Source organism: Cupressus sempervirens, chromosome 6 (assembly GCF_028749045.1).
Source record: "Cupressus sempervirens isolate cs-2001-9-10 chromosome 6, ASM2874904v1, whole genome shotgun sequence".
Classification (NCBI taxonomy): domain Eukaryota; kingdom Viridiplantae; phylum Streptophyta; class Pinopsida; order Cupressales; family Cupressaceae; genus Cupressus; species Cupressus sempervirens.
Genome location: NC_143123.1, coordinates 433,684,741 through 433,697,905, shown reverse-complemented (window position 1 = coordinate 433,697,905; position 13,165 = coordinate 433,684,741). Strand labels below are relative to the sequence as shown.

The 13,165-nt window shown below is 35.6% G+C and overlaps 1 protein-coding gene across 1 annotated transcript; it reads right to left on the bottom strand.

Moving 5' to 3' along the window:
• Nucleotides 1-3,141: 3,141 nt before the first annotated feature.
• Nucleotides 3,142-9,515, bottom strand: LOC149552900 (uncharacterized). The gene is made up of 4 exons (XM_089788459.1): nt 8,727-9,515; nt 5,613-5,768; nt 4,774-5,445; nt 3,142-4,596 (listed from the first exon to the last, which is right to left on the bottom strand). The coding sequence occupies exons 1-4, from the start codon at nt 9,096-9,098 to the stop codon at nt 3,526-3,528; spliced, it is 2,271 nt and encodes a 756-aa protein (XP_089644585.1). The 5' UTR covers nt 9,099-9,515; the 3' UTR covers nt 3,142-3,525.
• Nucleotides 9,516-13,165: the final 3,650 nt, after the last annotated feature.

Sequence of the window (13,165 nt, the reverse complement as noted above, 5' to 3'; positions counted from 1 at the left end):
GTAAATTTTTTCCTATTGGGTTTTCTCTATTTCTCTGTTTCATAAACATTTGATTGTAATTGGGTACCTCATCAGGCCTTGTTGCCAGGACCCAAGTTTTATTTCTTCATTGCATTGTAGTTTATTCGCTTTTTCTGCATTGTTTGTAGCTACATTATTGCTCATTTTAAAGGGGGGGGTGTTAGATAAAAAAGTTAATTTAATTTCACTAATTAAATTACCTTTTTTCCCTTCTTAAGATTTCATTTATGCACTTATGCATTCTCATTTAACAATTAATTACTAATTATTAAATAGCATTTACCTTTTAGGTTACCCTTTTACCTTTTAGGCTACCCTTTTCGGGTTTCGATCTCCTACTATAAGGATAGATTGTTTGTAATTATCTTGCATCTTTTTCATTTCTAAAAATACAATTTGCATATTTTCAGAGCAAAACCCTTGCCTTCTCTTGTCTTTTTCTTATGTGGCAGGTTTTTACATACAAGTATTCTTTGGGCTTTGTGAATTTGTATTGATCAAATCTTTCGTTTACTTGAAGCAAAATCTGGAAAAAATACCAACGTACTAGAAAGAGCATAGAAAAAGATTTTCAACAATATAATTTTTTGAAAAAAAGAGTCTGAAAGCTCAAGATACATCTCTTGGAGTGCAAAATAGAACCCTAGATTTAACTGCAAAAGGGGCAAACCAAACACCATCATAAGTCAAAATAACATGTGCCATCACAATCAACTTACAATCATATTTCTAACAGTATCTTGTTTGCGAAAAATAGAGTTTGTATGCCCAAGATACGGGCAAAAACCCAAGGCTTCTCCGAAAAGGCCAAATGAGCTAGGAAGAGGATGACATGGTGTTGACGGAGGCATAATGTGAGGCCAAATTTGACAGCCAAATGACTGTTGCCACAGAAAAAAATCATCATCAAAAAAACCATTAGCAAACAATTCCAGACTTGTCGAAAAATCATTGTAGTTGAAAACCATTGTAGAAAACCTTCAAATTGCCTAGTATTACCAAAAGGCCCAATCGTTGGAAAAATACCTCTACTAGCAGAAAAAAGGGAGTGCCCAAACAAATCAGTAGCTAAAAAAATGTCCATATGCCAAGAAACCAATGTAATTCACTTGAAAACACCTAAAATGTCAAAAAAAGTAAATAAAAGTTGTCAATCCAACTTCATGAAGTCAAGATCGCATGCATACAAAGATAACCTATCACTCGGAAGAATGGAATCACAATGCAAGAGTTTGGGCTATGAAATTATGAAAATTTATTTTATTAGATCAGATGAATAAATAAATAATAGAATGAATCAATCCTAGTATAGGAGATTTGATAACCTAAAATAAAAAACCATAAAAAGTAATCATTTAATGATTGATATAATTATTAAATGTCACTAATCCATAGAGTGTTTTCTTAAGAGAGAAGTAAAAGTAACTTAATGATCAAGTCAAAATGACTCAATAATTAAGTTATTGATTTATTCTAATAGAAGGTTGCTCAATTCATGGTACTTCCCTAGGTTTTCACAATGCTTTTGATACTGTGATTGAGGGTTTCAGGTATGCTAGTACTTCTAGCAATGTTGATACTCTGCCTTGCTAGTTTCTCTCACTTTATAGGAGGTTATAAGTTTGGTAGCCATGGTGTTACAGTTTGCATGATTGGTTCTGATGTTGTCAACTCTTAGGTTAATTAGTAGTTCTAAGGTATTATGCATATTTGTTCATATTATGTGTTTGGGGGTAAATTCCTATTCTATAATTACCAAGGTATGATGGTTTATCTTAGGTTTTTATTAATGTGGGTATACAGACGATTTGTAAAGGTCGAAATTTTGATGGGTTATGACTCTTGCAGGTTGTCACAAAAGATGTAAATTTAGGTCTATTTGGGTCTAGTAGAATTATCGTCATCGTGACATTTTGGCGTGCAAACTCTAATCTCGAATTGGCTATCCAGCAGAGGCAATGGCTGTATAGTAGAATTTATTAACAATTTAGAAATTATAAAACTGTTATATTTTAAATTAACTTTTAATATTAAATAATAATTAATTGTCCATCATGTCAGATGGAAAGACGATTCCCTCTAATCTCTTCTGTATTTTGTTGTTTTCTACCCAAACGTATGCAAATCATTAACAATTGACGATGAGATTTTCGTTGCAGATTGATAAATAGTGCATTGTGTCCGCGGCTTAGCTTTGATCATAATGCAATCACACACGGGTTGGGTTGCATTTTGAATTTCACCAAGGAAGGGTGTAAAGAAAAATATCTTCGGCCTGGGACATTTTCATGTCATGATAACTTCGCGGTCATGCATTTTCCATGGATTTCTTTTGGAACTTCTTTTCCGAGCTTAACATCATTTGTCACTAGATTTGAATATCTCAATTAGTAGTTGGTGAGATCATTAGCTCTCTCTTGTTCACGTTCCCTCTTCCCTTTTCAATGAGCATTTTCAGTAAAAAAAAAAAAACCATTATCTCTAAAATCCCTGTTTGAAAACTGGTGCATTTAGCATACCCGAAGAGAGTTTGATGAATCGAGCCTTAAAAAGAACTTATGAAGAGCATTTGGCAATCTCACTTTTAAGCTTAGAGAGCAAGCCTTACATCAAGTTTATTGAAAAGAGAAATGGTGAATCCAGCCTTAGCAGTACCAAGCAAAAAGCCCACTTGGTCTTCAACAAGGGATTTCCATTTAAAACACTATAAATAGTTCTCTTTTGCAAGAATGGCAAACCTTGATTATAAGTTAGCCGATGGCCAGTTCTACTAAGTTTCAACGAAAAATGAAAAATTGATTGCCTAAAATTTATGTTCTCAAGTTACACTATAAATAATTCTCTTTTGCAAGAATGGCAAACCTTGATTATGAGTTAGCCGATGGCCATTTCCATTAAGTTTCAACTAAAAATGAAAAATTGATTGCCTAAAATTTATATTCTCGAGTTACCGAGAGCTATACTAGAAATGGCATTCCTTCCTGTGTACACAACCTTAAAAAAGAAACACTGAGCATAGAGAGCTGTTTGTATTCCACTTTAACCCATCTGAGCTGATGGTAGTGCTAACTCAAGCAATGACCTATATTTATATTAAATTAGATTAATAAAAATACTTGATTTAGTTGTTAGACAAACCAAAACAATATGTATAAGGGTGAATTCCCAATTACAAGTAACCATGGAACACGGTCCTAGATAAATGTACAGATAAATGTCCCTCTTTGAAAAATGAAAAGATGTGGATCATCTTCCATGTTTAGAAGGCAACTTGTTAATGACTTGCCTTTTCTAAGAAGACGCTTATCACAGCCAAAACTGAAATAGAAAGCCAATATAGTGCTGAATTATTACAAGGGCTATACATGCACACAACTTTTTTGCCTAGTCTCAAATTCCTCTAGTTAAAAGAATCAGTCAGTTAAAGATTAAAGGTTTCCCGAGTCTTTTTAACAATTAGGAAATCCATTTTTCATATAGATAAAACTAAGTCAAAGGAGCGTACTAGCTCACTGTCAAATCCATTGAGGTTGAACAGGAATGGGCAGTAAAATGGAACTCAATTTGTAATCGACGATGCAGTGGGATTCTTCCCAAGAGCCCTTTTTTAATGTCAATTTCTAATTCCCGAAGAGGAACAGCTGCCCAAAAACCTTTGATAAACTCTTTGCAACTCTCCTTTCCCTTACAAATTAGTGTTTCTTCAACAGCCTTGCTTTCCACAATCTCACCTGGACTTGCATCTTCAACTTTAGCACCTCCCTGCTGCATCTGATTTCCATTTTCCATTGGAAGAGATTTTGAAATTTCTGCTGCTGCAGATTTTGAAATCTCCACTGGTGCAGTTTGAGTTTTGCCAATCTTTTCTTCTTCTGGTTTCTGTTCTTCCGGCAACTGATACACAGTTGTGTCCTTATCAAACTTCAAAATGTAAGCCTGGTTGCATCCTTCAAACAATCTTTCGCCGAGTGTATCAATTATATAGTATGCTTCCTTTTCAACCTTAAGAACAAAAAAATGGTCATTCCAGCTAACAATATAAATCTGTGGTTCCGAATTTGCAGCTAACATAGCATCTACTTTTTTAATTTCTTCCCAGATATTGTCAAAAGACATAGCCTCTTGTAGAAAGTCAAAAGAATCTCCCAATCCTTCAGGCTGAAAGAAGCCAACAAAGGACTTCTCTGCTGCAACAGAGAGAGATCGTATCTTTGCTTCTAAAACTGTGTCTAGATCAAAGTGTCTGTCTGGAAAACTCTCTCTGTAAGCTTCAATTTCACAAAGATTCCTCCACTCCAAAGATCCTTCTCGTATCAGAGTATCAAACTGAGATTTAATGGGCATAGAATACGTGTTATTGTGCAACCAGTCAGCTATAACAGCCACCAAAGCAGTACATGCACTCTCTCCTGCAGCTCTCTCACTTCTCTGATCAATTGTAGCAAAAAAGACCTGGGCTGACAGCTTCATTTGTCCATCTCTACTTACAAGATCTCTCTGTTCCCAGCTGCCTATGGCAAAATGGTCATCTCCAAAATCTCCACACGTATCTGCTCCATTCTCGTTTTTACTCCACTGAAACACACATCTATTGTTAGTTTCCATGCTTAAAAAATTAGCTAACAAATTTACTTTTAGCTTTAAGGAGAAAAAAAATACTACCTAGACTCCTAATTTATATAATCATGTAAAGGTAAGGAATAAAACTACAATGACTTTCATGTATGAGTCTAAGAGGAGGGAGAAAGAGACCATCAAAGGAAGAGGCTCAACTGGGGTGCATAACTGTCGCCGATCGAAATCAATATCATCTCCCCCTTCTTCTCCATATGCTTTATTCAACAATGGCTCTCCCCTTGCTCGAGGTGATCGGAAACTTAATTTTCTCTTTTTCCAAGAAAGAAGGCTTCGCATGGAGGGTTGTACAACAGCATGATCAGAATCTGATGAACATGGTTCCTCAACTGCCCTCGAAATTGACTCCACTTGTGTTTTATGAATTGTCACCCAACTATCATCATGATCATCTTCTCCAAAGTATATTCCTTCAACACGATTAACAGCAGCCAAAGTCCCATAGCTAAAGGATTTTCGGAAGCTAGAGCTATCTTTATCCTCAACTTCATCCTCATCACATTCATTACCCGAATCTGTGTCAAACACATCAGCATAGTCGTATTCCTCACTCCTTGAAGAAATCCGTCCATCACTCCCATCCTCTTCTCTACAAGCTTTCTTTGCTCTTCCTACTCCGACATATCCCCTTAGTATTTTCACCTTTCGCAGGCCAGCTTTAAGAGCAGAAAGTTCTTCCTTCTCTGAAGATACAGACCCTCCATCCGAAGATGTTGACGGCACACTTATTCTGTCAACAGGGTCTACTGTTTCTGGAACTGTCCGAAGCTCCACAAAATTAAGAGCAACCTACACAATTCAAAGATATCCATAAGAGCTGCTAAGCTAAGAAGAAACACACTGTAAAAATAAAATACAATACTAAACAAAACATTCTACAAAATGGCCTAGGACATTATACAGGGGCTGATTACACAATGGAAAACACATCAAGCAGAAAGGAAAGGAAGTCTTACGGAGAGTGCTGCTTCTGGTGCCATGCCTCCAGAACAGCAAGTAACAGGAATCTTTGTCACTCTATTTGTATTCTCAACAGGTGACGCATATTCACCAAGGTTAAGAAATGCTGTTCCTATAACTGATGGCTTGCTCTTTGATTCTTGTGATAATCCCTGCCAATTTGAAAAACACAGACATTAGGAATACTCATAAAATCAATAGAAAGTACTATAAACAAAATACACCTTTACCAATTATGATTACCCTTCCCACTTTCTCCTCTTTCCAAGAATCACTTGAAAAATTCCTTCTTAGCTGAAAAATTAGACCCATCAATCAAAGTGCACATTCTAATGAATTCTTGACCTAAATTCAATATATATTCAGACAAGTCAAGTTTGCTTCTGCTCTAAATGGTTAGTTTCCTAGTACAGAAGGATTAAGAACTAGATAGATAAACATATTAGACACCCCTTCAACTTAAAAACTGATTTACTTGTGGGCTGTTACATATGCATGTGTGAATAAAATTAAAATCCCAACCATAGTATGAATGCCTGTTAAGTCTTGCAAGTTGGAGTTATACTAAAAAATTAGATTTCACTCTAAATAAATGAACAGTTCATTTTAATGTTGCCTACCGTAAACAACACTGGATATGATAAAATTATTCAGTCACACATACAAGTTCACTGACACGGACAATGAACAGATTTTGATTGGCAAGCTCTGTTACAATTTCAAGATGACTCAAAAGATCCATAGCATAGCCAAATATGGGTACATGACATCGTCAATGCACAGCAAGGGCACCATATACTCCATGAATAATCAGATATATAGACCACATTAAAGAAATAACCACCACTTTACAACGGACCTATTAGCAAGGTACTTTGCGAGTCTTGTGTGTCAAGCATATTAAACAGTTAGCCATAACATAAGTCAAATTGCAACTAGCAAATGTCAATGTCACATAGGCTACATGCATTGCTTAAATCTCAAAATAGAGGACAATTTTATTGATGACTCTCATGACACAAAAAATTACACTCGGAGGATGAGTACCTGGCCAACTGCAGAGGAATTTGCAAAACCCATGAATCCACAGCTGGATCTGGCATTAAACAAGTAACTAAGGCAACTTAAGAATCTACTTCAGAGAAAACAGAATTTAAGTTCACCCACAGAATTCAGCTTGGGGAAACAAAGGAATATCTTCAATGTACCTTATAAAGTCTACCAAATCACCAAAACATGTTTTGGTTAATCAACCCAAAATAAATCTGAACAAAAAGACTGAGAAAAAATCTGCCCACCCATCAAAAGAAATATTCAACTTGACTGTCTCAAAAGAGTCCATAAGGAAAGCTCTGCCAGCCCATCAATTCATTACTTCAAAATCTTCATACCCACCTGAGGAAACAGGCTTAGCAGCTGAAATTGGAACAACTATTGTGGACAATCTGCGCCTTAAAAACTATGTGACATTGCCAAGTGTACTTGAGGTCAAATATTGTAAAGATACTCATAGGACTATATGAATAGACTGTAAGTAAAAATCTGTTGATCCATCAAAAGATGAATTCAACTAAGGGAGCTTACAAGACCATGTCAAATAATATAGTACTTAATATTCATCAAGCCCATTCAGAACGAACCATGTAAGTAAGCCATTTCAACCTCATCTCAAACAATTTGAACCCCCAAAATTCAATCGAAACCATCAAGGATGTGAAGCTGAGTGACCCACAGTTCCATCCACAGAAATATAGACTCTTCGCAATATTACAGCCAACACAGATCAAGATTATGATGCAGCTAAGCGAATCATCAATACGTGAAAACATTGTTACCTAATATTCCTCAAACACCACCTCCACCCCAGCCTTGTCCCAAAAAGCTCAGATTGGTCATCTGAAACAACCTGATTCTACAAAAGCAATGACAAAAATTGATGATTGAAATTGAGGCTGCCTGAGGCAATTATCAATCCAACAGCATAAAGGTACATAAAACTTTTAGTTCTTCACGTCAACCCAGAAATTGAGATTGGGCAGTGGAAACAACTATCTGAAGCAAGCCAATTCTACGATAAAGCACCAAGACATTGGCCCGCTCTATCTAAGACAGTATAGGCACTTCAAATAAAATTGTGATTGGGGAGCTGAAACAACAGGCAACCGTGTGATTCTACAAGCAGAAACAAAGTTATAGAGACTGAACAGGCCCAGATCAATATACAAAAGAAGTAGGGACATCAATTTCTACAAGCCTGCCCGTACCTTGACAGGGGGCAACCGTATGAAACAATTTGATTCTACAGACATTAATAAAGGGATTGCAGCTGATAGGGCTCAAAATCAATTTATGATTATACAGGAGCTTCTAATTCTGATTGGGTAGGCAAAACAGCTGTCTAAATCAATTAAACCCCTCATAGCTCTACCTGACCAGCAAGACAATAAAGTTGACCGGTTGAAACAAAGATTTATGAAGGGACATGGGTAAACACAACTAAACACACCATCACACCTACCAGCGCCAAGAGACCCGTCCAATTGCACAACTGATACAATCATCTCTGAGATCAGAAGAAAAAATAATCTAAGGATCAAATGCCCAATTTAAGTTAGCAAACCCTGTTTCAGATACAAAAATTGAGGTTCTACCATGGACAAAGCTGATCCTGATTCATCATCCAATTACGCGTTGCCTCAGCTAAAGAAACCCATCCAGTAGACTACCTCAAAACTCCGGGATGCCAACGAGGGTTGACTATGGTGTCTTTAAGTCCTGACCCTCACCAGCTCATAATCAGGTCAGACCAACCTAAAAATCCCTCTCCTTCAAATAAAAAGTGACAAAACCAACAAAATTGGAGAGTTATGCATACACATTCCTTTCCACGGCTGGTTCCCATGTTCAAATCCCCACAAGAAATGGTAAAATGCCAAAACTGGGAACGTCACCGACATTCAATTAAGGAAACGACATGCCCAACAGATCATACAGAGCACAAGTACCAACAGGTTTCGACAGAGGCGACGCCGTACTACCCAGAAAGGAGAAATTACCCAACGTGAAAAAATCAAAACATATAAAAGCGAACAAGAGAAAAAATCACATACACTGATGATAGAGAAGGTCACATCCCAGGGATGAAAAGCCGAATCCTTGAGCATGGTGAGAAGGCAGACATTATCAAATTCTTCATTCCACACCACAACCCCATTGTCCCCAATGCACTGCTCCCCCGTACAGTTGGTCTTAATGCTCCTCCTTTTAAAGGGCGTGCTCAGCTTACCCTTCCCACCCTTCCATTTGATCTCCACGGTCAATTTAGCCTTCACATTCTCATTTTTCCCCTCTTCTCCTTCTTCTCCAGCTTTTTCCTTGTCATCCATAGATAACCCCTGCAAACTCTGCACCACCATGTTCACATGAAACTTCTTGCCCGTCATGGGCGGCCATGGCCGCCATTTCATCATCTTCACTACCATCTAACGACGTCAGGGGATCGATCCGCACAGAAGCACAAGGCACCAATCGGAGAACGATATATATGGAATGTATATGCGTTTGTATATACCTGGTGATAGATAATTCAAAGTACCCAGAAGTATATTGTTTTGGGTTTATTGGGGGCAGCGGGCATAGGATTATCAGGAAAACCGTGTGAGAGATAAAGGGCAACCGTGTGGGGAGACCGGGTCGTGAGCCTTGACCGACCGCGTCTGTCAAAATTTATCTCGTTGGGCTTTGGCAATGATTAATTGACTAATTCAATTTGTGTGGAAATACGCGCAGAATGGGAGATGTGGATGTTGATGGAATGATCTTGTTGTTTTCCTTCTGTTATAGTTTCGAAACTTTCCAGGTTCTGGATAATGCCCTTCTCCGCCACTCCATCTCCACTGCCACGTTGTATTTGCTTTTGGTGGGGTTTTAGTAAAGTGTAAAGATCACCACATTGGAGGGCTTTGTTGCTTTAAGCTAAAAGGTCTACACCTAAAATCTCATTTCACATTATTTTTGCATGACTGCCCTAAATTTATATTTTCAGTTTTCTTTATAGTTATTTAGTATTGCTCATCATCATTCGTGGCTTTTGTTTGTTTAGGATTATGGTGTTAAGTAATTAATGGGTTGGAATGTGTTGTTGATGTTGATGTTGATGTTGACGTGGTTTCTCAAAGAGATTTTGTTCAAGAGATGGATGTTCTTGATTGGAATCAAGGAGGAATGTAGTTGAAAGGTGTATATGTTGGTTTAGAATCCAATTTTCTTCTTGATCACTTGATAAGTAGGAGATATTCCATTGTTAAGCACGCTCAAGCTAGAGTAGGACTGGGATGTGTGACCTCCCGGAAAGTCGTAGTGCTTCACCTCCGTGAGCATCACCTAGATCCAATGAGTGCTAAGTGTTCCATTTATTCTCATAAGAGATGGATTCGTGTGAATCACTATTCATGAAACATGGGTCAATGAGTTTGACTCCAAAAACTACACCTGAGTACATAATTAAATCCTAATAGCAATATCACAAGTCTTGATCACTTTCAAGTGGGTGATTATTGGTTCTAGGCTCTAGTTTTTTGTTAGTCCTAGAGGGGATGCATGAGGGGTACCTTATTACAAGTTATACGAGGGAACATCTCTTTAATGGAAGTTTGTGTGGGGTGTCCTAAAAAAGTAGTGATTTAGAGGCAATGCCTCCAAAGAAAAATTTTAGATACATATTTAACTAATAAAATATTATTTTTGTGGGATAAATTTAGACCGCTCATCATTATCATTAGATCATAGATTTGATGATAAAATTTATGTTGATTTTTCTTACCTTAAAAGACAAACCCTTTTTGTGAGGGTATTATATTGCAATTGTGTATTGGATTGGATTGTGTGGACATTGGTATAAAGAGGAGCAAAATTTAGTGAAGTATTAGGGATAATAAATAAGGGATTTGGTTTTTTTTTTTTTTAATGTAGTTCGTATTAGGTGATGCACGTATGTTTTTGTCACTTTGGGTTGTGTTATTTTATGTTTTAATTTTGGCATTCCTTCTTTGTATAATGTGTTGTGACTATATTCTTGATGAGGGGTGCATGAGGAGGCACCCACCTACAAGATTTGCGGGGATATCCCTTTAAAGAGGCTTTGTGTGCAACATCCTTAAAATAAAAGCAGAGATCGAAGGAAATGCCCCAAAAGAAAAATTTCATATACATATTTAAATCACAAAATAAACAAGAATTCATGGTAAATCTAGACCACCCATCACTAGGTCATGGATCTACCATAGAATTTATGTTGGTTTTTATTTTCTTGGAATAAAAATTCCTTCTTGAGGGTATTGTATCATAATTGAGCATTGGATTGTATTGTGTGGAGACTATGAGAAAGATAAAATAAATTCTAGTGAAGTTTTGTAGGTTATATCCATTCATTTTTTTTGGATAAATAAAAGAGTGGGGTTGGTTGTTTCTCTATGGATGTAGCTCATAATGGATGAACTACATGTATTTATGTCTATTTTTGTTATTTTATGTTTTAATGTTAGGATTCAATCTATTCTATAGTACTCTAATTTTCTTCCTAATAGTACATGTTTATTTCAAGGCTCAACAAGTACATGTGGAATTTCCTTACCTCTTGAAACCCTAAGTTGCTCATTTTGAGATAATTAATTTGTTGGCAATGAAAGAAGGTATAATTAAAAACCAAACTGGTCATATTTTAATGTTTAATTGTGTCTAGTCTACTTCAAATTGTCCTTAATCATGGAAAGTTCAAAGATTTTGTGGGGGCACTTGGAATGAAATGAATGGATAGACATTTGCAATGTATTTGTTAGTATTTAAATGTGGTTGCGATTTTTTGTTTCAAAATATTTTCTTAAGTTCATTTTTGTTTTTTGTTTTTATATGTTCTTGTTTGTGTAAGTGCTTTGTGTTTGGGTTTGTTTGAAGTGTTATGTTTTTAGTTATCTTTGTTTTTTCTTTTCTTTTTTGAGTTGTTGATATTGAAATAAATAAATTTTATAGAAAATGTAAAAATAAATAATATTTATTACAATAGATAAATATTTTTTTTAAAGTAATATACGTTGCAAAAATTAAAAGAGAGCATTAACTAGTATATATTTTATTTTTATGTAAATAAATTCGAAACATGTATAACTAATGCAACTTATTGTAATTTTTTATTTTTTAAAACAACAAGAAATTATTTGAGTATTCCTAAAACATATGTTAAATATTTTCCACTCAAAATCTTCAACAAATGAGAAAATATTTTGTGACATATATTGAAATAGAAAAATTTGTAAAAGAGGCACGCTTATTATGCCTTCCTAAATCGAAGAATTGTTCTAGAAAATATACTTTACTAAAAAAAACTAAAAACTTTTCTCTCTAGGATTTTCAGAAATGTTGTTTGAAAGAAATATATGGGAAGATTCTTTCAGGGATCATGATGGTATGCTTTAATGATCCATGCTTATTTATTAAAATATATTTTGTATACTTTGGGGGGAGTGGGTCGAGTAAGGGGTGGGGTGGGGGAATGAATTAGTAGAAAATATAAACTTATAATCCTTAACAAGTTAAATTTAAATGAACTTTACCAAATTTCAATTGAAAACTAAAAGGAATCGAAAAACCAAATCAGATAGAAATGAAACCACATAATGAGGCCAATAAATAAGAAAAGTGTGGAAACCTAGGATACGGAAAACCATAGTGTTAAATGTTGCTATGACTTATGTTGAAGTTGATGAAAGTTGAACTCCATGGCTCCCAAGAATTAGTTGCATGCAAACACCTATCACAAAAAGAGAGAAGCAAAAGCTATGGGGGATGGAATTCATAGATCCACAAAGGATGGGACATTCTTGATGTGCAAAAAGAATTGCAAATTATATTGAATGAATGTGAATTATAGAGAGAGTTCATCCTTATAAAGGAGACGAGAAACTCTAAAAGGTAAAACCTAGGTTGCATTATAATAATTACTAAAAGAATTAATTATTAGATGCCTAAAGTTTAGCTCAAGTAAATAGAGTTAATTAGAAAATATCTAATTACTCTAACAACTTATTGTCCTAATCCAACCTCAATGATTAAGATGATTTAAAATACTTTAAGGCCACTAATCCTAATGAATCTCACAATCCATTGTTATAGATCACCAAATCTTGCTATCATGTAATCTTTAATTTTAGAATCAAGCTAACATTTTGAAGCACTACCCATAATCTATTAATATACCATTTTAAAAAGAAAGAACTTAATTTGTGCTAATTTTGGGACCATTTTGAACCTACTCAAGTGCATTTCTTATGTTAGGACCTCATGTTTCACTTATATGCATATTTAATTTGAATGTAGGCCTTCCCCCTCCTTCGCTCGTATTTAAACTCAAGGTTTGCTCTAACTTCTATGCATGAGTTGTCATTTTTTCATCTTATCACATAATTGATTTTCCACCTAGAAGCTATGCATTCATTTTTGGACTTCAAGATTTTTCCTAATCTCCTAGCAAGCAGTAATTTTAACCACTACTTTG